Below are 26,636 nucleotides of genomic sequence, written 5' to 3' on the forward strand. Positions count from 1 at the left end.
TCTTTGCAAAACAGCTCCATCTTGGGTAGATTATATGGAGAGTGTTTGTTAAGAGCAGTTTTCAGAGCTGTCCACAGATTGTCAATTGGATTTGGGTCTGGATTTTAGCTTGGCCATTCCAACGGCTGGCTTTGAACCATGATTGATCAAACAGGGCTTTGGGAGATGTTTAAAGCTTGTGAAATCTTTTTATATTCTAATCCTTCTTTAAATTTATCCACAACTTCTTTCATGATGCTGTTTGCGTCTCAATATTCTGTCAACAGGCCTCTGAGACCATCACGGACAGGCGCCTTCATACAGAGTAGATTACGGTACACGCAGGTGGACTTAATTTGTCATCATCCCGCCATTAAGGCCAACATTTTATCATTCAGAAATCACCAGGAAACCTCTACAGTCAGTTGGCTGCACTGAGAAAAAAAGGAGGTGGATATTTTCACACACTCTACTTCTCTGTTATTTAAAAAAAAAAAAGGTTAAAATATTGTATAAATTCCGTTCCACCATTGTGTCACACTTGGGTGTTGATTCTTCACAAAAATAATAATAATAATCAAATTTTACACCTTTGTTTGTTTGTTGTTTTTTTTTTTTTTTTTACAGGAGAGCTCAGTATTGTTCATTCGATTTGACATCATCATTGCTCTCCTTTTTTTTTTTTTTTTTTTAAACCCAACAAATCAATTAACAAAAATGTAATAAATGTTTTTTTTTTAAATACATATACATATATATATACATATACACACATATATATATACTTTTTTTTTTGTATGTGGGTGAGTATTTGTATTTGCGTGTGTGTGTGTGTGTGTGTGTGTGCGTGCGTGCGTGTGTGTATTCATCAGTTCACCTAAAGCCCATTAAAAAAAATCCCATACTAATAATATAATATAATAATAAATTGCCAGATGCAGAAACATCAATGTAAGTTATCACGATGTGGTGGCTCCCGCTAACAGACAGAATTAAGTAACCAGAATTAGGTTAAAAAATTCTATATACGTAGACCATGTTTCTATAAATTTTGATATTTGGTTTTTATTTATTTTTACACCTTTGTTTGAAGCCTGACATGTAGCAAAAGGTCAAAAAGTCCAAGGAGGGGGGTGAATACTTTTGCATGGCACTGTCAATGCAGTTAATCCACAGTTAATACATTTTCCTAAAACACCAACCGTTTTTTAATTAGTTATTAGAAACTAGCATTATACAGTATTTTTACTGTATAAAAACACAGTAATAACAATATAATATGTAAAGGACAAACTATTTTCTAAATGTTGCACTTTCGCTAAAAGTAATTCTTTGTGTCAATCCATGTGTTTTATTTATTAATTTACATTAAACAGCTTCATCCTTTCACGGACAGAGGTCCATAGTTTAGAAATGATTTTAATTCCATAAGAACTGCGCTATTAAAGGGATACTTGACTCATTTACTCATTTTCAGCAGTAAAAAGTTAACATTTTGTCCAGAATGAATTTGATAACTTCCATTATTTTTCACGTGCAATTAATACCTTTAACTCTTTGACTGCCAGATGTTTTCAGAAAAGGGATGCCGTGGGTGCCAGCAGATTTAAGCATTTTTGACTGATCTTTCAAGGTCCACAGAAAATTATGTGTTTGGACTATGGAAACACACATACTACCAAATGAAAGATTGGACTCTCATCTTTCATCAGAAAAAAAAGTTTGTTTCTACCTTATTCCGTTTTTCAGTAATCAACAATAGAAAATGGTTCGTTTCACCTCTGTTTTGAAAAAAAACGTCTTTTAACGTCTTTGGCACTCCTCCATAGGATTTTACTAAACGTTATTTAACGTTTTTGGCAGTCAAAGAGTTAAAAACGAATGATTCCAGTGCTATCTACTGACATTACCTGTGCTGAGGGAGTAGGTAACGACTAATCATGACTCACCTGTTTTTTTGCGTTTGTTCAGCAAAACGAGCCACGATTGGTCATTACCTACCTGTTTTTTTTGTGTGTGTTTTTTTGGGCCAGATATGAACTATCAGACGAAGGTGAGTGGCTGGTCACTGAGCTAGGAATTGAGGTGGAAAGGGAGGAAGATGGAAGCGTATCCCTTGAGGGGTTGCGAAAGATCGGTAGACTGGCCTCAAAGAGGTGAGAAATTAGGAAGAGTTAAACACTCACACGCACAGTTTTGTACGTCTCATATGCTTGTCTTCTGTCTTATGAACCCACAAGCTCACGGCGAAGAAAGTGGGATTTAGTAGCCAAACGAATGTGGTCTGGGGGGACGGAGTCGGATATGTTCAACAAACTGGAGAGCATCGCGCATTCAGCCCAACCAGAGACGCCTGTTCTGGGCTGCAGGATTAGCAGAGCTCTTGAGCCCAAGGCAGTAAAGGATGAGGTGAGCTAAAGAACGGACCATCACTAAACAAACTCAAAGTGGAGGACAATAAAACAATGATTTGGAAGAAAGGCTTCATTAGATAAATTGATTTCAATATTGCCAGTTATCACTTAAATGACTAAGTACACAGTTTGTTGTGAACAATTTTATTTCAGTAGTTCAATTCAAAAAGTGCAACTCATACAGATAGAGGTAGCAAAGGTACTCACACTTTTTTGTACTTTAGTAGTAGATAAAAAAAAAATAAAAGTACTGATTTAACAACTTAAGTACAAAAGGTTTTTTTTTGTTTTTTTTAAACCATATACAGTATTGTATATAGTAACCATTTTGATCATTTAGCATTAAGAGAAAACTAGTGATGGGAAAATTAACTCTTTGACTGCCAGACGTTTTCAGAAACGGGTTGTCAGCCGATTTAAGCATTTTGAGTGATCTTTCAAGGTCCACAGAAAATGTTGTGTTTGGACTATGGAAACACACATACTACCAAATGAAAGATTGAACTCTCATCTTTCATCAGAAAAAAAAAGTTTGTTTCTACCTTATTCCGTCCTTCAGTAATCAACAATAGAAAATGGTTAGTTTCACCGAAATGCTCTGTTTTGAAACAAAAAGTGGAGAAAAAGAGCTTTTTGTGAAACGATGTTATTTCATGCACTCTGGTGAATTGTACACTTCTTTTTGTCCATGAATGATGCCACAAACACCTAAATAGTGCTTTACTTCTGTAAAACGCTATCACCAATAATGAAAAAGTGTTTTTTTGGTTGCAAAATACGTTTATTTCCATTCCACAGTGTAACAATTTGACAAAACAATTTCGCAAACTATTTACAAATGTGTGCAACTGTGGTACTATTTACAATTATGTGGATGTTTCAAATACAGTTTTTCTTTTTGTAACGCTCTCCTGCGTGCAAGGAGACGCAGCAGGATTTGCACAACAGATTAGTTTCACTTGCGATGGCTCCTTTCGCGTGCAGACGTTACACTTTCTTGACGGCCTTTTTTTCCGGGGAATAGCAAGTAGCAGACTGTACACACTCCTCCGATGAATATGCATTGGACTCGGGGTACTCTTCGTCGTCCGATTGAACGTCCGCCTGCGCAGAAGTGCTCGGTTGTGCTCCCGAGTTTTCCGGTGTTAGCATCACTAGCCGGTGAACCTTTATGACGTCGTCATAGCCGCCGCGTCAACGCTTGCAACTTCAGCGTCAACCTCGGAGTCACCATCATCATCATCGATGATGATCATCGTCGTCATCAATGTGCTCTTTAGCGTCATCGATGATGATCATCGTCGTCATCAATGTGCTCTTTAGCGTTGGTCGATGCTTTTCGTCTTTGAAAATAACTGCTCGAGCGTGAGCCGCTTGCAACCGGTCGCCATGTTCTCTTCCCTTCCCCAGCCATTGTCCCCTCTAGCTCCACCTCACGTCTTCTACTGACGCCTACCCAATCTTGTCAAAAGAGAGTCATTGCTGCCATCTAGGGGCCAAAAATAGTCATTAGGCTAAATAGATCTGCTTGAAACTTTCACCACAGCTGCCCAAGGCTTCCCTCCACCCGTTTCAAAAAAAATAAATCAAAAAATTGGATGACGTCTTTTAACGTCATTGGCGGCCCTCCGTAGGTTTTTACTTGACGTCTTTTAACGTCCATGGCAGTCAAAGAGTTAAGCATCATGAACCACTTGCATGTATATATATTTATATTGGCTATATTACCGCTGCATCTTTAAACCAAGCGCGCCTTCAAGAGGAGTCAAAAATATTGCAAATGGTTCATGAAGCTACATTTTTCTATCTTTACAGAAAACATTTTCTTAGATTTTTTTTCTTTGTATTATCTGCAGTGGTAAAACAAAAGTAACAAGCATATTTTAGCAAAGTAAAGAAATTACAAATATATGTTTCAAATGTTGGGAGTAAAAGTGACCCCAAAAAAATGAAGATGCCTGAAAAATCTACTCAGCAAGAATAAAGTACAGCCATGTTTCTCAACCCTGGAACTTCGTGGCATACTATCCAGCCTGTTTTCCATGTCTCCCTATTCCAACGCAGCTGAGCATTGTTATCAGGCTTCTCCATAGCATGCTGATGAGCTGTCATTGGAATCAGCCCACAAAAGTTAATGTCACACGCGTCAGCATTTTCTTCCTGTCAGTTCATTACCAGCAGAGTGAACTGGGTGGTCCAGAGCTCGGCAGTGGATTACCTTCATCTGATGCTGGTGTCGATGAGGTGGCTCTTCGAGGAGCACGACATCGACGGCCGCTTCTGCATCAGCATCCACGACGAGGTGCGCTACCTCGTCCGCAGCGAAGACCGATACCGCGCGGCGCTGGCGTTGCAGATCACCAACCTTCTCACCAGGTCTGTTAACAGATGGCATTAGACCCCCTCCAAGTTGGAAATGGGCTTCACCATATTGTGTGCGTCTTCTGTCTCCTGCAGGAGTATGTTTGCACACGCATTAGGCATGCAGGACCTTCCGCAGTCTGTCGCTTTCTTCAGCGCGGTTGACATTGACACCTGTTTAAGAAAGGAGGTCACCATGGACTGCGTGACCCCCTCCAACCCAATGGGCGTAGAACGAAAATACGGCCTTCCTCCTGGTGAGTTGTGTGCTGCAAATCATCAGCCATTTTAGTAGAGTGTCGTCATCTAGCTGACTGAGGTCATACAGATTTAGATATACAGACGCTCCCCTACTTACGAACATTCGAGTTGCGAACAACGGTACATACGAACATTTCTGCGCGTACAGTATGTCGAAAAATGTTCGGAAAGAGATGCTGTAAGTTAGATTTTGTATTGCGCGTAGTGCTTCTTTCCGCCGCTAATACCGACGATTGGCGCTGTGAGAGCTCATTGGAGGCTGAGCAACGTGGCGAAGAGGAGGAGGAAGAAACGCCGGTCCACATGAAGCAGGAAATAACTTTTGAAGCCGATTCCAGCGACGACGAAGAATCTCTCATGATATAAAATCCTCCTCTTCCTCCTCCTCCATCATCTCCTTAAGCATCGAGTACATCTTCCAAAAGTAAGTTAAACTTCATTTTATTTATCTTATTACGTACATGTACATACTGTGTGTGTGTGTGTCTCACGCGCTCTCTCTCTAACATACGTAGTACAGTACAGTACTGTACGTATTCTCTCCATTTTATTAAGTTTTTTTCAGTACAAACCAATGCAGGTTACTTCAGGGATTTGATTTTTCCGCTAATTCGCGGAATTCCGCTTTTTTTTATCTCCCCCCAAATTAAAAAAAAATTCTGATTTTTTTTTTTTTTTTTGTAGTTCATTGTGTATGCACATGACTCCGACAGATAACATCTTCTGCTATAACAAAGACTTTTTGTGGTATGCTCTAATATGAGTTACTTTTCATTTGGTCATGATACAATTATTTGTTCATGAAATTTGAACTCAACATTATTTATGTGTTAACTTAGTAATCACATTAGTTAGATAAGATGATATTCTCAGTGATAGTTTTTAAAAGCAAAGGCAGTCCAATGTTTTTGAATGTGACTGATTTTGAGTTGACTAAAACTGCCATTTTATATGGGATAGTTCAATATACATTGAAAATTTATGCTGATTTCTTTGTCATGTGAGTGCATTGAAAGTGCTTAAAAACACGGAAAACCCATGAGCTCCCCTTGTCCCCCCACCAGGGACACCCTGGACCTAGCTGGGTGCCAGCGGCCCCCCCAGACCCCCGGCTAAATTTTCAGATAATTTCACTTTGGTCAAATCACATCCCTGTTACTTATACAAGCCTTAAACATACTTATATAAACCTTCAATATACTTATATAGGCTTTAAACATAAATTATAATACAAAATATAGCACTGAAGCAACTTACGAACAAATTCACCTTACGAACGATCGGCCGGAACGTAACTCCTTCGTAAGGTGGGGAGCGTCTGTAGCTATCAGTACGATGAAAGACAACATAATTACAAAATGAATAATAATTCAGTAACTCAATCAAAATCCATCGTTATTATCCATTAGAGTGTGTAATGAATAACTCATTGATAAAGCTGCCAATTAGATCGATCATTAACTTAATAAAAGTTGCACAAAGTACAAATTGATCACGTAACACCAGTATAATACAGTTTTAATGTCAGCCATAGGAGAACATCTAAATTGGCTATGCGTTATGAAATACAAAACGTGCTTAATATTGTGTTTGTTCATAATTCAACTAACAACAGAACAAAACCTAAATACACAAAATGTGCTTTCAGGTGAAGCCTTGGACATCTACCAAATAGTTGACATCACCAAAGGCTCCATCAGTAAAGGAAGACAAAATCTTATGGAGCAGGCAAAGGACTCGTAACATTTGAACGCCTGGAGGCTCGTCAACATATGCAAACAGGAGATGTGTGTAACCAGCTCATTGTTTCCGCTTCTTTTTCTTTTTGGGTTCTTGAGTCTCTTCCACATCTTGTGACTCGCCCTTAAAGGAACAGAAACAAATACTAATGCTGAAAGCAGGCTGGAACGGACGGACGGATGGATGCCCCCCCCCCCCCCCCCTTACCTCACTTACCTCCACGGTGTCATCCTGCTCCTGCAGGGCTGCGTCCAGAGTAGCAGCATTGATGCGGAAATCTCTTGAAGTGCTCAGCTTCATGTATTGCATCAGATTTACCTGGACAATGCACGTTGTTAAAATTAGTAGTTTTCTTTTACACTTTTTTTTTCCCCCTCAATAGACATTTACATGTACCTTTGACTTCTTTGAGAGTGTGATGATGTATTTCTCATACTGTTCAATGCTGAAGATCAGGTTGGGAATGGCCTTTGTGTGACGTAGAAGTTTTGCCTACACAGGAAGTAAAATGGCTGTATTCATTTAATCCTTTCATTTTAAACGTACATTGTACAGTAAGTATACACACATGTTATTTTATAAATAAAAATTGAAATGTGTTATCGGATGTACGTATCATGCTAAGTTGTCGCACCATTTTTTGGGCCCCCTTAACTCTTTGACTGCCAGACGTTTTCAGAAAAGGGATGCCGTGGGTGCCAGCCGATTTTAAGCATTTTGACTGATCTTTCAAGGTCCATAGAAAATTATGTGTTTGGACTATGGAAACACACATACTACCAAATGAAAGATTGGACTCTCATCTTTCATCAGAAAAAAAAGTTTGTTTCTACCTTATTCCGTTTTTCAGTAATCAACAATAGAAAATGGTTAGTTTCGCCTCTGTTTTGAAACAAACGTCTTTTAACGTCTTTGGCACTCCTCCATAGGATTTTACTAAACGTTATTTAACGTTTCTGGCAGTCAAAGAGTTAAGTAGCCCCTTCAGACCTGCATTTTTTCTGCTGGGCAAAATGTGAGTGTTTTTTTTTTTGCTCTGATTTTGACTCTTTTCCCACATAAGAACATGGAAATATTTCTTGGGATTATCTCATGTTTTTAGTTTTTGTAGTGAACGCCAGGATAATTATGGCTGTAACGTGTTAAACTTACAAGCTTATATGCAATATTTTTAACATGAAGATCACGCAAAACAACTTGCGTTTATGATTATGTTATTGATGGAGCGAATTGTCCCCTAAATAGCCCAACCCTAATATGTAGTAATGAGAAAATGAAGCTTCATGAAGCACCGGAATTATGTTGTTTTTCTCCTCTAGATGGCCCTTCAGGTTGAAAGATAAATGCAAGGGCAATGGAAATGGATTCTTCTTCAACCCAAAAGTTCCATCTCGTCTAGATGAGGCAAGAAACATCTCAAGTGCTTCATGAAGCTTCATTTGTCCATCACCAATACAAGATCCTTACAGTGGCAACAATGTTCACTTCATTCTTCTTTTTCTTCTTGTCCGCACTACCAACACTTGACTCTCCACCCTGAAGAGAATTAATGAAAAAAAAATTACCAACAGTGTTTATTAAATCACACCTGGTGTGAAAACAATGCATGGACTGGTTTTGAGAATTTGAATCCCTTTGCACCTGAACGTATGTGATGAAAAAGTAGCATTGTGGAGTCAGATGGGAACCAGACAGTTTGACCTGCATTGTTGTAGCACATAAAAAAAAAAATTAAGCATGTCATCACCGGTAGTGCAAAAATCCTACATTGTTGCCAAGACTCACCAGCTTCTCAAAGCGTCCTGGTAATTTACCACCCTGACTGGCACAAACTTGAATGTACTAAAAATAGGAAGAAAATATATTCATATCAAAATGGCTAAAATACGTGTAGATTTGAACTCTAAAAATTCATTTCAAATTAAGATGGGGAAGTGCTGAAGTATCCAAATTGAAAACTTTTTTGAAAATGGGAATTAACTGAGAATTGAGGGTAATTGAGTGGCAATGCATCCAATTGAGCAGTTATATCTGAAGCTTCAAATTTGACTCAACAAAGTCAAGGTACCTCTGCACTAGCCTGAATTCCATGCGTTTATGTTCGGTTCTTATTAACTCTTTGACTGCCAGACGTTTTGAGAAAAGGGATGCCGTGGGTGCCAGCCGATTTAAGCATTTTGACTGATCTTTCAAGGTCCACAGAAAATTATGTGTTTGGACTATGGAAACACGCATACTACCAAATGAAAGATTGGACTCTCATCTTTCATCAGAAAAAAAAGTTTGTTTCTACCTTATTCCGTTTTTCAGTAATCAACAATAGAAAATGGTTAGTTTCACCTCTGTTTTGAAAAAAACGTCTTTTAACGTCTTTGGCACTCCTCCATAGGATTTTACTAAACGTTATTTAACGTTTTTGGCAGTCAAAGAGTTAAGAGCCAACCTTCAATTTAGTAGCTGTATTTTTTATTCCCATTCATTTCAAGTTTCCAACTCGGGCAACTACCCAGCACTTTGCAACCCTAACAATAAGTAGAGAAATACACACATATTTAACTAGCGTGGTGAGGATGGTGTAAGTGCGACTCAGCACTCTGAGCAATGTGATGGTGCAAGTTCCGAGCTGCAAAGCGGTCTGGACCAACTCGTTCAATGCAGTCAGAAGGGTTCCAAGCTGCAGTGTCACTGCTTTCTCCGCCGGATCCTGATGGCCAGCGGACTGTGATGCCTCGCCTATTTGTAAGAAACATAAAGCCCCGATCAACGTTGCCAAGAACACATCGACCCTTAACCCTTAAACTTGATGTCAGTGAGCATCAGTGTAAAAGTCTCCCTACCAGGGCCTGTTTTGTCAGAGGTCACCTGGCTTTTCTTTCTGCCAATGAGCCAGTCCACTTCATCGAGCACCTTGTCCACTTGAGACAGGACCTGCAGCTGGAGTTGGAGATAACAACCAGTATTTTATTTAATTGAGTTGACTTAGGAAGTTGGGGGAGGAAAAATAAGGAAAGCACTTAACTGCTGCTGTCGTTGACGTTTTCATGTTGACGATAGCAAAGTGAGACTGCTTTTCTACCTCTACATCCTGGCAAAAAAAAAAAAAAAAAAAAAAAAATCTCTATATATATATATATATATATATATATATATATATATATATATATATATATATATATAAAATGAAGCTGGTAATGATACTGTGCAATATGCATCCACCATTTTCTATACCTCGTCCTCACAATTTGATTCTGTACCTGATCGATATCTCCGAGGTGGCTGTGAATGTCTTGACAAAGTTCGAGCAACAAGCTGGCAGGGCTCTTAAAAAGAGCATGCAGGTTGAAGAGAAGTGAGAGCAGCCCCTTGGACAAAGCAGAGTCCTCTAAAAACAAGGAGACGTTTTAGTCCCGACCTATCAAAACCAACCAATAAAGCTGGTAGTGACTCACCGAAGTTGGTCTCCTTGCAGATTTTCACTGTCCATGTGATCATCTGAGCAAACTGTTTATTTGATGCGGACGTTAGCAGACCAAGTATGTATTTGTCATACGAGCATTTCATTCATAGCATACGTGCCTGCTTAGAAGAAGGTTTTAGCTGGAGTGAAAGCACACTCAAAATGTTGACCAAAAGCTGAGCTTCTCTGCTGTTAAATTCCTCCTCCCCGCCGCTCAACTGGGCAAATAGCGCTCTCTGTTGACAAAAGAACGAGTACAAAGGATAAACAGTGTACATGTTCAAACAATACATCTACTGCTGAGCTGGATCTTAATTCATTCACTCCCAGCCATTTTCACTGAAGCAACCCCCTTCACTCCCGGCTGTTTGACTGAGGCCCACAGAATATTGTGTTCGATTGCTATAAACAGGGATGTGATTTGACCAAAGTGAAATTATCTGAAAATTTAGCCGGGGGTCTGGGGGCTGCTGGCACCCAGCTAGGTCCAGGGCAGTGCCCTGGTGGGGGGACAAGGGGGGCGCAGCCCCCCGGAGCTCATGGGTTTTCCGTGTTTTTAAGTACTTTCAATGCACTCACATGACAAAGAAATAGACAAAACAACAGCATAAATTTTCAATGTATATTGAACTATCCCATATAAAATGGCAGTTTTAGTCAACTCAAAATCAGTCACATTCAAAAACATTGGACTGCCTTTGCTTTTAAAAACTATCACTGAGAATATCATCATATCTAACTAATGTGATTACTAAATTAACACATAAATAATGTTGAAGAGTTCAAATTTCATGAACAAATAATTGTATCATGACCAAATGAAAAGTAACTCATATTAGAGCATACCACAAATGTCTTTGTTATAGCAGAAGATGTTATCTGTCGGAGTCATGTGCATACACAATGAACTACTAAAAAAAAATAAAAAATAAAAAATCAGATTTTTTTTTTTGGGGGGGAGATTAAAAAAAGCGGAATTCCGCGAATTAGCGGAAAAATCACATCCCTGTATAAAAACACGGAACCTAGCAAAATAAAGATTAGAGTCTCTTCTTTCATCAAGAAAAAAAAGTATATTTGTATCTGTTTCCGTTTTTCAGCAATTGGCAATAGAATGTAGCTAAGTTTCATCGATATTCACATTCCTGGTGAAAAGACTGTCAAAAAGGGCTTGTTGCAACATGGCCCTGCTGATCTCTTATACTCTGCTGCCACCTGCTGGTCGTTTTTTTGTAATAACTACCATTGCTTTTAGCCACTTCTTCATGTCAGAAGCTGCATCAAAGCCTTCTGTATGCTCTTGCATTAAAAAAAAAAAAGCATAGATATGTTTATGGGAGTGAAGGGCAAAGCATTAAAATCGTTACACGTTTTGGATTTTGAATGAGTTAATCCTGATGACTTTGGGCGAAAAGCTGGGGTATAACATGGACTGGATGCCAACCAATCACAGGGAACATAGAGAAACATTCACTTGAGTCGTCAATTAACAGTTTTTGGAACGTAGGAAGAAGCTGGAGAGGCTGAAGAAAATCGAGGAAAGCATGTAGAGAAGAAAAAAAAAAATACCTGAAATTGACGGATGTAACAGTACTTCATCTGTTCGCAGTCTTCTGGCTCATCAACGTCCTCCGAGTTGTCTAGAAGATCGGCAGAATGCAATGGAATTACTGTCAACTGTTCATTCAATTTGAGCGATTGTGTGCGAGTCGAACCAATGGATGAGAGAAGCTTGGTCATCTTATCAGGGTAGCGCTGCTGGCAGGTAGTGAATATCCCAAGAAGACCTTCCAGGCTCAATTGAGACAGGCCGGACCGCTTTTCTTTCTTCCCGGAATCCTCCGCTGCGCCGGGGACGTTGGTATACCGCCACACCAGCACGCTGTAAAACGGTCATCACGTTTTCTTCCCCAAATGCACACACCTAATGCAGCTGAAGGATTCCTACCTTGCCATTTCACACAGGAAGCGGAAAGTCAAATCTGAACTTTGGCCATCTGGGCCGTCTGAAACTCCGTGATCTTCCAGCTGCTGGATCTTCTGCACAGCCACGCAAAGCGCATAACGAACAAACTCTCCACTGGAGCGCAGCACGGCGAGAGCCTCTTCTCTGCTCTGGGAGCCGTCTCTGGAAAACACAATATTGCATCTTTATTACCTCTGCCAAGGACAGTAACTCTTTGACTGCCAAAAACGTTAAATAACGTTTAGTAAAATCCTATGGAGGAGTGCCAAAGACGCTAAAAGACGTTTTTTTTTTCAAAACAGAGGTGAAACTAACCATTTTCTATTGTTGATTACTGAAAAACGGAATAAGGTAGAAACAAACTTTTTTTTCTGATGAAAGATGAGAGTCCAATCTTTCATTTGGTAGTATGTGTGTTTCCATAGTCCAAACACATCATTTTCTGTGGACCTTGAAAGATCAGTCAAAAATGCTTAAATCGGCTGGCACCCACGGCATCCCTTTTCTGAAAACGTCTGGCAGTCAAAGAGGTATGTTTTGTTTGCGTGCAACTTCCTTGCTATGCCGTAGTCTATCACTTAAGCTAACGCGGGAGCAGACTAGTCACAATTAATTACAATAACGATCTATATAGAAAAACACATGTGGGCCATAAACATCAAACAACACGATGAAAACAGTAAATACTGCAGTAACCGAGCATGCCTTCTTGTGGAATGTGACATTTTGTGACGCCGCGCACCAATAGTAACCTCTCAATGTGGTCTTTGTGTTGGTATTGGGTCATCTGAAGCGTTCTTTTCAAACAATACCGATAACAGATAACTTCCTGCTCCTCCACACCAATACGATAACCAATAACTTTTTTTCTGTTAACTACAAATATATCTGTTGTTGCTTCTTAATAGAATAAAAAAAATTCAATCCTGCTTCTTACAGATGTAGCGGGGTCGGAGGATGACATTAAAAAAAAAAGTGGTCAATCAAGATAAATAAATAAAAATAAACATGAATGGAGCCTGTAACGGACATCTTAATACCTACCTCACTATACTACCATCATTTCTAGATCCCTTCAAATAGATTAATATTTTATCACATCATCCACTTATAGACACGGTTATATGGCACCATTTATTTTCCAATTATTTCTTTATTAGTTTCCTTTCAAAGCTGAGTGTTTTAACCCTAGTAAAAAGTAGTTTGTGTAGTCTGGTGTCAAACTCGTAGCTATGCCTTTCAGTGGTTGACGGCAGTTAGAAAACCTAGAAGCCAAGTTGACCTGAAATCACTTTTGCTTATTTGCAGTTCCAATTCCATCACTTCAAACTTTGTTTTTGCGCTTGCAGTGCTCACCCAAATGTTCCATTGTGAAAAACATCAGCCCCACCTAAAGTGAGTGTGCACACAATTTAGCGCCCACTATTTGCGATCTCAGTCAAGTCTTAATTGTTGTCGTCATTATGACCACTAGTGGCCTGCAGGCCTGTTCTAAAAATAGCTCACTATTGATGGAACATCAAAATTTTCTAGGAATGTTGTAGAAGTCGTCATTTGAAAAACCCCAGCAGAGATGAATAAAAATAAAGTGTTGCCTATTGATATTTATCTCTCCTAATTATTGTAAAAAAAAAATCATTGACTTTGTCAATGTCTTGTCATAAATGAATATAATTAATGATCAATAATAACGTATAATCATTTTTAAACGAGCACATTTGTTATATCAAATTGCTCGCCCTTCAAATTAATCAGTACCCAAGAAATGGCTCTAACTTTCAAAAAAGTTCATGACTTCCGGTCTTGCCCACAAGCGAGGAATACATTATGAGCACACTTACCTAAAGAGCGCAGTGAGCAGATTTGATATAAAGCCCATTGAGAGTAAACTTCGAGGAGTCTTGATTGAAGGCTGCCGACTTTTTCCGGATTTCTCCTTCAGGATTTCGCACAGCTTGTGGTAGCGGTTAAACAGCTCCAACAGCTCCTCAAAGGCCCTTTTACTAAAAGTGTCATACACAGTTTCCAAAAGTGACATTTCCACATAGTAATTAACTGATTCACTGCCATTGACGGCTATAGACGTCAAAAATTATTATTATTGCTATTATTATAAAACTATTTCTATTAGTTTCACTTTTTTTAACAAGAATATGAAAATTTAGAATTTTTTTATTGTACATTTAGAACAGACATAAAAGTGAGTTTAGTGTAGACGTCAAAAATTCATTTGAACTATTTCTATTAGTTTCATTAATTTTTTTATTAATTAATTTAGAACAGACATAAAATTTGTGATTAATCGTGAGTTAACTATTGAAGTCATGCGATTAATTACAATTAACAATTTTAATCGTCTGACACCCCTAATTTTTAATAATCTTTTCTTCTTTTTTTATTAGGGGCATCAGGCAATTAAAAATGTTAATTGTAATTAATCACATGACTTCACTAGTTAACTCACGATTAATCGCAAATTTTATGTCTGTTGTAAATTAATTAATAAAAAAATTAATGAAACGAATAGAAATAGTTCAAATGAATTTTTGACGTCTAAAGCCGTCAATGGCAGTGAATGAGTTCATTACTATGTGGAAATGTCACTCTTGGAAACAAATTTTATATATGTTCTAAATGTACAGTAAAAAAAAATTCTAGATTTTCATACTCATACTGTTCACAAAAGTGGAAAAAAAATGTGAAACTAATAAATAGTTCGAATGAATTTTTGACGTCTTTAGCTGTCAATGGCAGTGAATGAGTTAATGTAACACCAAAAACAGGAAGTGACAAATTACCTGTAATTGCCTTTGACAAAGTTGTACTCCAAGAGAACTTCATAGATTCCTATCACCAGCACAGCATAGATATTATTCTTCACACCCACACTGGATACGGTGGAGAATTCTGCCGACTTGTCCTGACGAAACAGAATACGCCATGACGGTTACAAACAGCTAGGACGAAAGGGATTGCGTCAAGTACCGACAACTGACTCTTGTGTCAAATGAATGTCCATTTTTTTTTCATGATAACCGTTTTCATTTCTGGCATAACGTTTGGAAGCGACGTGTGTGCCTACCAGTTCAAAGTCTTCCATTTCACTTTTGATCATGCGTTTTGTGATGCTCTCTAGAATAGCCTGTAGCTCGGACTGGTATCCCTCATCCTCGTCATCATCATCATCGCTGTCGTAAGCGCTGATTTTGGCTGATCGACGCATATTTGTAAGCCACAGCAGGCACTGTACAATGCAGCATACCAGGTGGGCCTGAGATAGAAAAGGATTTACATAGCAGATACAGAATTAATTATACATCAAAAATGGCAAATCAGCATCACTAGAATTCAACAGTACCAGAGGCTCCTGAAGGTGGATCTGTTCTCCATTAGCTGTGATACAGGGCTGCAGTTTCACCGGGGGCAAGAGATCTTGTTCGGGTTCGTAGTACCTCTTCAACTTGAAACAAACAACAAAACGTGTCAAAAAAAAAAAAAAAGAATCAACAATGCATGTAACATGATAAGAAGGTCAGAGTAGTGGACGATCATACCTAGAGCTGTGCAATTAATCAAAATTCAATTATAATTTCAATTATTACACTCCACAATTAAAACAATTAGCATAATCATAATTTTTTTTATAAATGTTTAACCTTTTATTTTATTTTAAAATAACAAATTTAATACATCTTGTTTAATCCAAAAGGAAGTTTTATTTGTCTACATTTTTTTTTTTTACGTTTATACATTTTCTTGTTTTGTATCAAAAAATAAATGATCCTTCTAATCGGGATTTCAATTATTACCAATATACAGACGCTCCCCTACTTACGAACATTCGAGTTACGAACAACGGTACATACGAACATTTCTGCGCGTACAGTATGTCGAAAAATGTTCGGAAAGAAATGCTGTAAGTTAGATTTTGTATTGCGCGTAGTGCTTCTTTCCGCCGCTAATACCGACGATTGGCGCTGTGAGAGCTCATTGGAGGCTGAGCAACGTGTCGAGGAGGAGGAGGAAGAAACGCCGGTCCCCATGAAGCAGGAAATAACTTTTGAAGCCGATTCCAGCGACGACGAAGAATCTCTCATGATATAAAATTCTCCTCTTCCTCCTCCTCCATCATCTCCTTAAGCATCGAGTACATCTTCCAAAAGTAAGTTAAACTTCATTTTATTTATCTTATTACGTACATGTACATACTGTGTGTGTCTCTCGCTCTCTCTCTCTAACATACGTAGTACAGTACAGTACTGTACGTATTCTCTCCATTTTATTAAAAGTTTTTTTCAGTACAAACCAATGCAGGTTACTTGTACAAGCCTTAAACATACTTATATAAACCTTCAATATACTTATATAGGCTTTAAACATAAATTATAATACAAAATATAGCACTGAAGCAACTTACGAACAAATTCACCTTACGAACGATCGTCCGGAACGTAACTCGTTCGTAAGGTGGGGAGCGTCTGTAATCGTGATTAATGTTTTCTTCATAATCGAGCAGCCCTATTCATACCTGTGAGAAAAGTGTCTGCATGATGGAACTTGCGAGTTGGGAGTTTCGACGAAGAACATCATAGAAGCCCTGAACAACACATCCATCAACAGGTCAGTCATAATAAGGTCGATGTGCCATGACTCTTCTGGATGTACAATCTAATGGATATTATGTTTTTGTGACTTTTTGGCTTGTCCCGCAATATCACCATGGTTGGATTTTCAGATCCAAATCTCTGTATATCCTCTGAGAAATGTATAGACAATAACATGAACTGGGGGGGAAAAAGGCTTGGAAAAGTAGCACAAACCTCGTAAAGCATAAAGCGCACATCGGCCTGCTGGCTAAGGCAACGACGAAGGCTGCTCAAGATTTCCAGACAGAAAGCCTCGTTGGCAGCAGCGTTATATCGAGAATGAACATCCACTTGGATCTAGTTGAGTGTATGGGAAGACAGTTGAACATCTGTCAGAATTCATGCACGGTGTTCCCTCATTTTCCGCCGGGGTTAGGTTCCAAAAAATACCCGCAATAAATGAAATCTGCAAAGTAGTTAGCTTTATGTTTTACATTTACTATACGTAAATGTTTTAAGGCTCTAAAACCCCTCATTACATCGTTAATACACTTTTCTCATCGAGGCATTTACATTTTCTCACATTTCTATCACATTCTCAATGTTCAAACCTTCATAAATTTTGATCAAATAGTTACATTACTGTAAATTAAGGGTGGGAATCTTTGAATGTCTCACGATTCGATTCGATTCCGATTTGTAGGTGTGCGATTTGATTCAGAATCAATTTTCGATTCGGAAATAGATGTTCAAGGAATCGTAATGATCTACTCCAGTCTGACTCGCTAATGCTAATTAGTGCTCTACTCGCGGCACTTTTATCACTCAAAAGAACGAAAAAAAAAGAAGACTTTTATTGGAACATTTTCCTTCTACTCTCTAATGTGGCTACAACTGAACAGTGTATCAGACCACGTGGAACCACACTGCCCCTACGTGGCCAAATCGGGTACAACAAGAACAGCTCTCCCAATAAAGGAACACACAAACAAAGGAAAGACAGTATATCATAATTTAAATAAAATCGATTTGGGGACATTTAAAATCGATTCTGAATCGTACTAAATGAGAATGGCGATTCTTATGAGAATCGATTTTTGGGCACACCCCTACTGTAAATGCATGCAACCAAAAGTGAACAGCGTTATAGCGAGGGAACACTGTACCAAATACAACTGCATAGATTATTGTACTTCGCTTTCTTTTATTACGACATAGAGCTCACTTCAAATACTTTTAAGGAGACAATATAATAGCATTTGTTCCCATTTTAAGAGTTTTCAGGTCTCTTGATGACGTGTCTGTGGTTAAGGAATGTCAACAATTGAAATTTCAGGCAGTAGCATGAATAAAAGCACATATTAAATAGAGTATGAAGGAACTACAGACTTGGCTGGAGGAAATGGACTGGCTGCATTGGCTGGAGGTCAGGCTGCCCAGCACTTTGAAGTTCTTCAACAGCAACAAGAAGCCAGTTACAGATGATTTCCGTCCATCCAGTTGGCTGGTAAAGAACCACAACAGATTTTTAACAAGGAGATCAAGATGCCCTTTCAGATCTAGATTCAGTCTATACCAGGGGTGGCCAAGTTTGCTCCTCGAGAGCCACTATCCAGCCTGTTTTCCATGTTTCAGGGATGTGATTTGACCAAAGTGAAATTATCTGAAAATTTAGCCGGGGGTCTGGGGGCCGCTGGCACCCAGCTAGGTCCAGGGCTCATGGGTTTTCCGTGTTTTTAAGTACTTTCAATGCACTCACATGACAAAGAAATAGACAAAACAACAGCATAAATTTTCAATGTATATTGAACTATCCCATATAAAATGGCAGTTTTAGTCAACTCAAAATCAGTCACATTCAAAAACATTGGACTGCCTTTGCTTTTAAAAACTATCACTGAGAATATCATCATATCTAACTAATGTGATTACTAAGTTAACACATAAATAATGTTGAAGAGTTCAAATTTCATGAACAAATAATTGTATCATGACCAAATGAAAAGTAACTCATATTAGAGCATACCACAAATGTCTTTGTTATAGCAGAAGGTTTTTATCTGTCGGAGTCATGTGCATACAGAATGAACTACAAAAAAAAAAAAAAAGGAATTTTTTTTGGGGGGGGGGGGGGAGATAAAAAAAGCGGAATTCCGCGAATTAGCGGAAAAATCACATCCCTGATGTTTCTCTCCACTAACACACCTGATTCATGATCAGGATCGTTATCAAGCTTCTGCAAAGCTGGCTGATGAGCTGATCATTAGATTCAGCTGCGGTGAAGAAGGGAGACATGGAAAGCAGGCTGGAAAGTGGCTCTCGAAGACCGAACTTGACTCAAATTGGCAACAAAGTACAAACGGAATACCTTGAAAACATGGCCTTACGGAGAACCAGAATCAACGCATCTTTCATGGACATGCTGACTTTCAGCAGTGGCTGGAAGTCAAACAGTGACAACATTTTACACCTGTTTCTGTGTATGTGAAAGGTATGTTGCGTGTAGTTCACACCTGGAGAGCTTTTAGCAATCCTTGCACGGTGGGTAGTGGGAGGTATGACAGATGGTCAAAAGTCTCAGTAACCTTGGAGGATGACTCCAGCAATATCATCGGAGCAGAGGTTACAATGTCTGAGAAGAGTTCTGAAACACAAATCATAATTCAAGTATATTTAGTAGACACTTTATGGCCACTTTACACAACCTGAGATTGAATACAAGAACTGTATCAAAAAGAAAAACCTTCCTTTGCCAAAGATAGGACTGTATTGGATCAGAAGTGTACATAATGATGTGGAAAGTTGAGTGTACTGTATTACCTAAAAAATGATTGACAGGTGAGGCGGTCTTTGTAACCAGTCGATTCAGAACTTGCTCCAGTATCTCGCCTCTGATTGCCTCATGCATCTTACAGGACAAAAACGCGTCACAGTAAGACTGTACGGCAAACAAGGACAGATACTGCATTACAAAAAAAAACAAAAAAAAAACTAAATGTTACCTTAAAGCACTGAAGGAGCACCTGACCTCCAAGCTTACATGCCAGCTGAGTGGGGGTCCGAGCCACAGTAGTAGAACCTTCTGTGGTCTTTCCAAATGGTCCGGGTTTAGGTCCAAATGTATCCAGTAGAAAGAAGCCCAGCTGCACCAGGCCCTGGGTCACATGATCCCATCCAAAGACGCTGCACAAAAGCACCCATACAAATACGGTTGTTGTTGTTGTTTTTTTAACTACAATAAAGTATTTTTATACTCCGTGTGAACATAGCAGAAGTGTGATTGCTTGTGACCAAATTAGAAAACACATGAGCCAGATTTGCAAGGTCAAGTGAAAAGTCACTTGAATCGAAGGGCAAACAGTCTAAAAAGTTCAACAAACACCTGGTAGGTTGTTCAGTATTGGAAACGCATCTATTTCTGAGCTCTTTGTTACAATATGGCTAAATTAACACAAATAATAAAAGAACAGAAAGTACTCCACATTGTGAGGTGCACGTGGCCCTTAACTGGAGCAATTTGCTTCCTCTCCCCCATTCGTCACCACATTTCTAGCGCACGATTACATTGCCTGTATAGTTAACAAAAGGTAAGACCCTGGAACAGATGATGTAATTCATTCATACATCCATTTTCTGAACCACAAGACTAGGGCTGGGTTTTAAAAAAAAGCGAATAATCAATATTGAATCGACTTTCCTTTGAGCCTGATATTAATTGATGAAAGCAGGAATCTATTATTTTAATATATTTTCCCCTTACATTCAAAAGATACAATGGAATACAATGGAATTTAAAAGTCCACATTTTTTTTGTATCTTACTGTTTTCTTGAAATGTACTGTTCACTAGTGGGTGTGAATTGCCTAGTGTGATTCGATTCGTATCACGATTCCATTCATCCCGATACAAATCTATAAATTGATTATCGCAATTTTTTTAAAACTCAAATTTAGAAAATACAAATCAGTTAACTTGTACATGTACACTGTAAGATTTGTATGAAAATGTATTTATTTATCTGAAAATTCAGCCTTATAACTGAGCCACTGCATTTAACAAACAGGTTGCAGTCTGTTTCATGTTTGAACAGCACTGAAATAAAATATTAAATTAATATAACATTCTTCCATGCTTAATGTGTGAATCCTAACCCTAAGTAAGACGTTTTGTTCAATATTCCCATTAAAAAAAAAATTATGTTTAAAAATTGATTCGGCCGCATATCGAATCGATTCGAGAATTGCGCGCTGTAATATCGCGATATTTTGCCAAATCGATTTTTTCTTACAACCCTACTGTTCACATGAATTTAAAAGTATTTTCTTACATTTACGAAAGACCTGACTTTTTGCACTTAATTCAGAATCTTTTAAATTTCTATTTACAATTATAGGATTAGAAACTAATTAAAATATTATCATCTCATCCTTGCTGATGTCAATGTCTGTGTAAAGTGATTACAGACGCTCCCCTACTTACGAACATTTGAGTTACGAACAACGGTACATACGAACATTTCTGCGCGTACAGTATGTCGAAAAATGTTCGGGAAGAGATGCTGTATGTTAGATTTTGTATTGCGCGTAGTGCTTCTTTCCGCCGCTAATACCGACGCTTGGCGCTGTGAGAGCTCATTGGAGGCTCAGCAACGTGTCGAGGAGGAGGAGGAAGAAAACGCCGGTCCCCATGAAGCAGGAAATAACTTTTGAAGCCGATTCCAGCGACGACAAAGAATCTCTCATGGTATAAAATCCTCCTCTTCCTCCTCCTCCATCATCTCCTTAAGCATCGAGTACATCTTCCAAAAGTAAGTTAAACTTCATTTTATTTATCTTATTACGTACATGTACATACTGTGTGTGTGTCTTTCGCTCTCTCTCTCTAACATACGTAGTACAGTACAGTACTGTACGTATTCTCTCCATTTTATTAAAAGTTTTGTTTCAGTACAAACCAATGCAGGTTACTTGTACAAGCCTTAAACATACTTATATAAACCTTCAATATACTTATATAGGCTTTAAACATAAATTATAATACAAAATATAGCACTGAAGCAACTTACGAACAAATTCACCTTACAAAACGATCGTCCGGAACGTAACTCGTTCGTAAGGTGGGGAGCGTCTGTATAACACGTGTTGCTTTCATTAATAAGCTAAATTAGTTACTGCCTCCGCAAAATTTCATTTGGAATTGAATGTTTCTGGAGTTTTTATTATGTCCTTGGCATCTAAGAAGAATAGATGATCCATAATTGATCAATATCGCATTGAAGTGAAGTGAATTGAATCGAATAGGGGGGAAAAAAAATCTAAATCACATCAGACTGAACTCTTGTGAATCAAAATCAAATCGATTGAGGAAATTAGAATCACACCTGCTCTTCACCGTGTCCAAAATCATCTCAGCAATTCTACAATGACCAGGCCGGAGGTCTTGTAGGAACTTGGACCCCAGCAGCAACTGCTCATCTTTGAAGCTCTTAATAATTGCCCCCTTGAAAAATTCAAACACCTAACGAATACAGAGAATTGGGAGTGGTCATGAATGAGCAAACAAGAGGCAGATGAAAATACGTGAGGAGCGTCGCAGCCACTTCTGACCTGCTCCTCGTAGCGCTGGATGCGCGCGACAGAGAGCAATAGGGCCACACTGAAAGGGCAAAGGTCAGCATATGAAGCCTGGTAGAAAGGAATGCAATGTTTTTGTTACATTATGTATCCATTTTAGTAGGGGTAAGTGCCAGATGAGACATTAGGTACCTTGACGCTTTTCAGGAATTCTCTGCCAAGTTCATGGTCGAGCCTCACAGCAAAAACAATGTGGAGGATAACAGTGCCCTCCACGTGTCTTAATTGGTCTTGTGGAATGGACTGAACTTCTAAATCCGAGTTCCTGAGAGAGACAAACAAGTATCACGAAAGGCAGTAATTGCTTCACATGGGCAATGCCACTTGCAATGTTGAAATCACCCACCCTCCTTCATTCTGCTCTTCCTGCTGGTGAAGGTCTCGCTGCTTAAAATAAGTGACGATTCCATCTAGGATCTGTTTCTTGCAACCCTGCAACAGGGATGTGGTTTGACCAAAGTGAAATTATCTGAAAATTTAGCCAGGGGTCTGGGGGCCGCTCGCACCCAGCTAGGTCCAAAACAACAGCATAAATTTTCAATGTATATTGAACTATCCCATATAAAATGTTAAAAAAATGTTAAAAATTGAGTTTTAGTCAACTCAAAATCAGTCACATTCAAAAACATTGGACTGCCTTTGCTTTTAAAAACTATCACTGAGAATATCATCATATCTAACTAATGTGATTACTAAGTTAACACATAAATAATGTTGAGTTCAAATTTCATGAACAAATAATTGTATCATGACCAAATGAAAAGTAACTCATATTAGAGCATACCACAAATGTCTTTGTTATAGCAGAAGATGTTATCTGTCGGAGTCATGTGCATACACAATGAACTACAAAAAAAAAAAAAAAAAAAAAATTGAATTTTTTTTTTTTTGGGGGGGGGAGATAAAAAAAAGTGGAATTCCGCGAATTGGCGGAAAAATCACATCCCTGCTGCAAGGTGCAGCGCGGCCATTTAGACTGAACGGAGGACTTGATTGCAATGCATGCCCGTCACAAACGTCTACCTTTGCCGATAACAACAGCAACTGATAAACAAGCGGCGGAATCTCCTGCAGGTCCAGCTTGATGAACATCCGCAGCACTTTCTCCACCACGAAGCGCAACTCTTCTGATGACAAAGGCACGTCCCTATAATGAAGCAGATACACTTGAAAAGGGGTCAGAGAGCAACTTTGAAAATGTTGGTAAATATCGCTAAAGCGAGAAAAACAAATACTCGAACTTACCTGAACATCGTGGTCAGGTGGATAACGCATTGTGAGTCCCATCTGCAACATAAATAAAAGTAGGTGCGGTCGTGAGTTTAAACCAAAAGTGTAACTGAATATTCAGCCTTTACTAGTTAACATGTTGGTGCACTGGGTTTCTATTAACTCATTCACTGCCATTGACGGCTATAGACGTCAAAAATTCATTTGAACTATTTCTATTAGTTTCATATTTTTCCCCCACTTTTGTTAACAAGAGTATGAAAACCTAGAAAAAAATGTATCGTACATATAGAACAGATATAAAATTAGTGATTAATCTTGAGTTTAAATAATTAAGTAATCAAACAAAAAAGAAAATATTATTAAAAATTTTGGGGCGTCAGACAATTACATTTTTTAATTGTAATTAATCGCATGAATTCAATAATAACTCACGATTAATCACAAATTTTATTGTTCTAAACGTACAATACATTTTTTTCCTAGGCTTTCATACTCTTGTTAACAAAAGTGGAAAATAATGTGAAACTAATAGAAATAGTTCAAATGAATTTTTGACGTCTATAGCCGTCAATGGCAGTGAATGAGTTAATACAAAATATTAAATGAGTTGAATAATAATCATATTTTTGCAAGGCTGGGAGCATTAGATCACCTGCTTGAGCAGAGGCTGTTGATCAGCTGTTTCTTGTATTGCTCACCACTGAGCTCACCTGTATTTCAAAAAAAGGATATGACAGAAAACATATTTAAGAAAAATGTTTGAACCACATGTACTTTGCACTAGCATTAAGCAACCACCATTTGTACTAACCTTTGCCATATGTCATTGTTTCACAAGCTGCCATGGCAGTAAGTACAGTAGGAAATAGCTCCAAGGACTTGCCATTGCCTATTTTTCCTGCCTTGATTTCTTCAACAAATAGCTCTGCTAGTTTTGCAAGAGAGGGTCCAACCAGAGTGTGTGTCTACATTTATACAACAGAATCAAAATAAGAAATAGAAAAACATGTACAACAGCTAGTCTGATGAAAAAATACATAGCAAATTAGGTAAGCGGTGAAACACTGTAAATAAAAAAATAAAAATCCACATTTATTATCTTAGACGTGAAAGTGTAATGCTTTTAATTGTCCTGTCTCTTCTGCATTTTTTGTGCAATAAATTACTAAAAATCTTCAATTCATCAATGATTAACTGCATTTATACAAGCTTTTTTTTTTTTTTACCTCCAGCATAAGCAGTCCAATGATATCAGCTGCCACTTCACTTTGGAGGTCACCAGACTCACAGAGAGGGATGCAATGTTGATAAAGCAGCAGTCTGCGTTTTGACCCTTCAGTCGAACCAGGTGGCGAGCCTAAAATTAAATAGTTGATCTGTGAATGATTAAATGACAGCAAACCGCACTAAAGTACAGATAAGAAACGTAATTGCTGCATGATTACATTATTTAACATCGCATTCAAAAACGATCTTACCTTTGAATATGGCTTTAATAATTGTGCCAATCGTCTTGCCCTTTAGTGCGCTGTTGGTGATTAGTGTAGTCAACTGTAAACAAAGGAGTATTTTATATTAGCCTACTTAACTGGTGAGCATTAGACGATCAATGCATTATGCGGACATTAGTCAATACTACCTAGTTACCTTTCCTTCCGTGAGGGAGGACAAGTATTTTTGAAGTTCCCCCAAACTGTCTCCATCTGATAAGGAAATAATTCTGTCCATTTCAGCCTTCGCGGTCGATGGAAAGTAAAGATATCAGTGAGAGAGCAGGACGACGATGTAAACAATCCTTCCACAACCTTCCTCGTTGCAGGAGCATATTTCCCGCCCAGCAGCGAGCAGCCGAGCACTTCCGCTTCTGTTTTTGTGGGTTGCCATGTTTAAGATTACAATGTCCTGCAAACGCATCATTTATAAACCTTATTCAGTATGTTCATATTTGAACACCATTCAATCATACCGTTACCACGACCATAAAAATTGTACCCCTGTGACGTTAAAATGTGTTGTTGTTGTTTTGTTTCAAAAACTTCATTCAGCCAATTTGCTAACCTTAACTACGGCAAACTAAAATATACAGTAGTAGCGACGTTAGCTAATTTGAAATCGTCGATACGACACTACAACATATTTAAAAATAAACATAGCCCCTCGCTTGCAACGGGCCAGTGGCGCAATGGATAACGCGTCTGACTACGGATCAGAAGATTCTAGGTTCGACTCCTGGCTGGCTCGATCTTTTTTTATTTTTATCTACAACCATTATTTTAAACACAAGCGATTGACATTAGGACATCCGAGTTTTGCAAGTCCAAAATCGCCCCCGAGGCAGACGTCTCCATATGGTCTCAAAATGAGAACAGAACGTGAAGGTACACTATATTACACACGCGCGCGCGCACGCACACACTCATACTGTGTATACATACAGCTTTTATATGGAAAATGTTAAAGGTTTTGGGAAATGAATGAGAAAACTGGTGAAGTTGTAACTGCTTTTAAAAACCCCAAAGTTTAATTGTCCTGATTCTGGAGGGTCCGACTCCAAAGGAGTCGGATATAAAAATATGAAGAGTAAATTTGCCTTTCAATTTTGACCGTATGTAAAACATTTGTTTACAGCTTTTACTGTGCTTCAGTAAATTCCACACTGTTGGAAAACACACGTTTATTTGATAGTCAAGTAATTGTTTTTGTTTTTTAGTGGTCGTTGAGTCCACTGAACTCTGCCTAGCAACAGGCAGACGTGAAGTAAAACAATCCAACAATAAATCCTGTTGGTCAAATATTATATTTACATTATGATGTGATTATTATGTAACATAATGTTATAACAACGCCGGATACCTTGCGTATATGTATATTTTTTCAACCCTGAAAAAGCAGAACACAGCAAATCGGCTGACGTCTGACGTGACTGGCGGCTCCTTGCTTGCACTTGCTTGCTCGCTCCAGCGGAGGCCCACGTTCAGTCACAAGAGAGGAGGAGATCAAGCACAC

General features: G+C 38.5%; 2 protein-coding genes and 1 non-coding gene across 6 annotated transcripts in view; 2 read left to right on the forward strand and 1 right to left on the reverse strand.

Moving 5' to 3' along the window:
• The window catches only part of polg (polymerase (DNA directed), gamma), a 21,910-nt gene extending 13,683 nt beyond the window's left edge, over nucleotides 1–8,227 (forward strand). Inside the window, exons 19-24 of one of the 3 annotated variants that reach the window (XR_013294326.1) lie at nucleotides 2,013–2,135; nucleotides 2,220–2,388; nucleotides 4,561–4,769; nucleotides 4,851–5,011; nucleotides 5,221–5,439; nucleotides 6,664–7,362. Coding sequence is in view for 2 of the 3 variants with exons in the window: in XM_077567165.1 (XP_077423291.1) it covers nucleotides 2,013–2,135; nucleotides 2,220–2,388; nucleotides 4,561–4,769; nucleotides 4,851–5,011; nucleotides 6,664–6,758 (757 nt within the window). In the remaining variant the exon portion in view is untranslated. Of the gene's footprint in view, nucleotides 1–2,012; nucleotides 2,136–2,219; nucleotides 2,389–4,560; nucleotides 4,770–4,850; nucleotides 5,012–5,220; nucleotides 5,440–6,663; nucleotides 7,363–8,074 lie in introns of those variants that run through there. The other 2 variants (XM_077567166.1, XM_077567165.1) reach the window with 2 other exon arrangements.
• fanci (FA complementation group I) lies at nucleotides 6,517–26,619 on the reverse strand. Of its 2 annotated transcripts, none has more exons than XM_077567163.1 (38): nucleotides 26,484–26,619; nucleotides 25,278–25,532; nucleotides 25,109–25,181; nucleotides 24,857–24,987; nucleotides 24,442–24,595; nucleotides 24,283–24,340; nucleotides 23,643–23,684; nucleotides 23,421–23,544; nucleotides 22,744–22,829; nucleotides 22,530–22,662; nucleotides 22,371–22,448; nucleotides 22,145–22,281; nucleotides 19,767–19,947; nucleotides 19,585–19,672; nucleotides 19,278–19,408; nucleotides 19,133–19,203; nucleotides 18,154–18,268; nucleotides 16,999–17,121; nucleotides 16,707–16,775; nucleotides 15,537–15,638; nucleotides 15,261–15,449; nucleotides 14,977–15,098; nucleotides 14,020–14,181; nucleotides 12,161–12,340; nucleotides 11,928–12,094; nucleotides 11,782–11,852; nucleotides 10,332–10,448; nucleotides 10,205–10,256; nucleotides 10,010–10,137; nucleotides 9,775–9,840; nucleotides 9,593–9,689; nucleotides 9,304–9,488; nucleotides 8,541–8,597; nucleotides 8,397–8,456; nucleotides 8,223–8,291; nucleotides 7,152–7,247; nucleotides 6,972–7,073; nucleotides 6,517–6,878 (listed from the first exon to the last, which is right to left on the reverse strand). In XM_077567163.1, exons 2-38 carry the CDS (start codon nucleotides 25,356–25,358, stop codon nucleotides 6,816–6,818), a joined length of 3,960 nt encoding a protein of 1,319 aa, XP_077423289.1. In that variant the 5' UTR covers nucleotides 25,359–25,532; nucleotides 26,484–26,619; the 3' UTR covers nucleotides 6,517–6,815. The 2 variants fall into 2 exon arrangements, with proteins under 2 accessions (XP_077423289.1, XP_077423288.1); XM_077567162.1 differs by having other exon boundaries at nucleotides 6,963–7,073.
• trnar-acg (transfer RNA arginine (anticodon ACG)) lies at nucleotides 25,799–25,871 on the forward strand. Its single transcript has one exon. It is a non-coding gene; the product is annotated as a tRNA-Arg (tRNA).
• Nucleotides 26,620–26,636: the final 17 nt, after the last annotated feature.

The sequence above is a fragment of the Vanacampus margaritifer genome, chromosome 6, assembly GCF_051991255.1.
Source record: "Vanacampus margaritifer isolate UIUO_Vmar chromosome 6, RoL_Vmar_1.0, whole genome shotgun sequence".
Lineage (NCBI taxonomy): Eukaryota > Metazoa > Chordata > Actinopteri > Syngnathiformes > Syngnathidae > Vanacampus > Vanacampus margaritifer.

What these genes read in the sequence shown, in the direction of transcription:
- fanci (XM_077567162.1), bottom strand. Translation starts at nt 25,358, where the DNA reads ATGGACAGAATTATTTCCTTATCAGATGGAGACAGTTTGGGGGAACTT. An exon ending in AACAGCCTCTGCTCAAGCAG is followed by an intron (nt 23,685 to 24,282) that starts GTGATCTAATGC and finishes TTTATGTTGCAG; the next exon opens with ATGGGACTCACAATGCGTTA. An exon ending in AATTCCTGAAAAGCGTCAAG is followed by an intron (nt 22,449 to 22,529) that starts GTACCTAATGTC and finishes CCTTTCTACCAG; the next exon opens with GCTTCATATGCTGACCTTTG.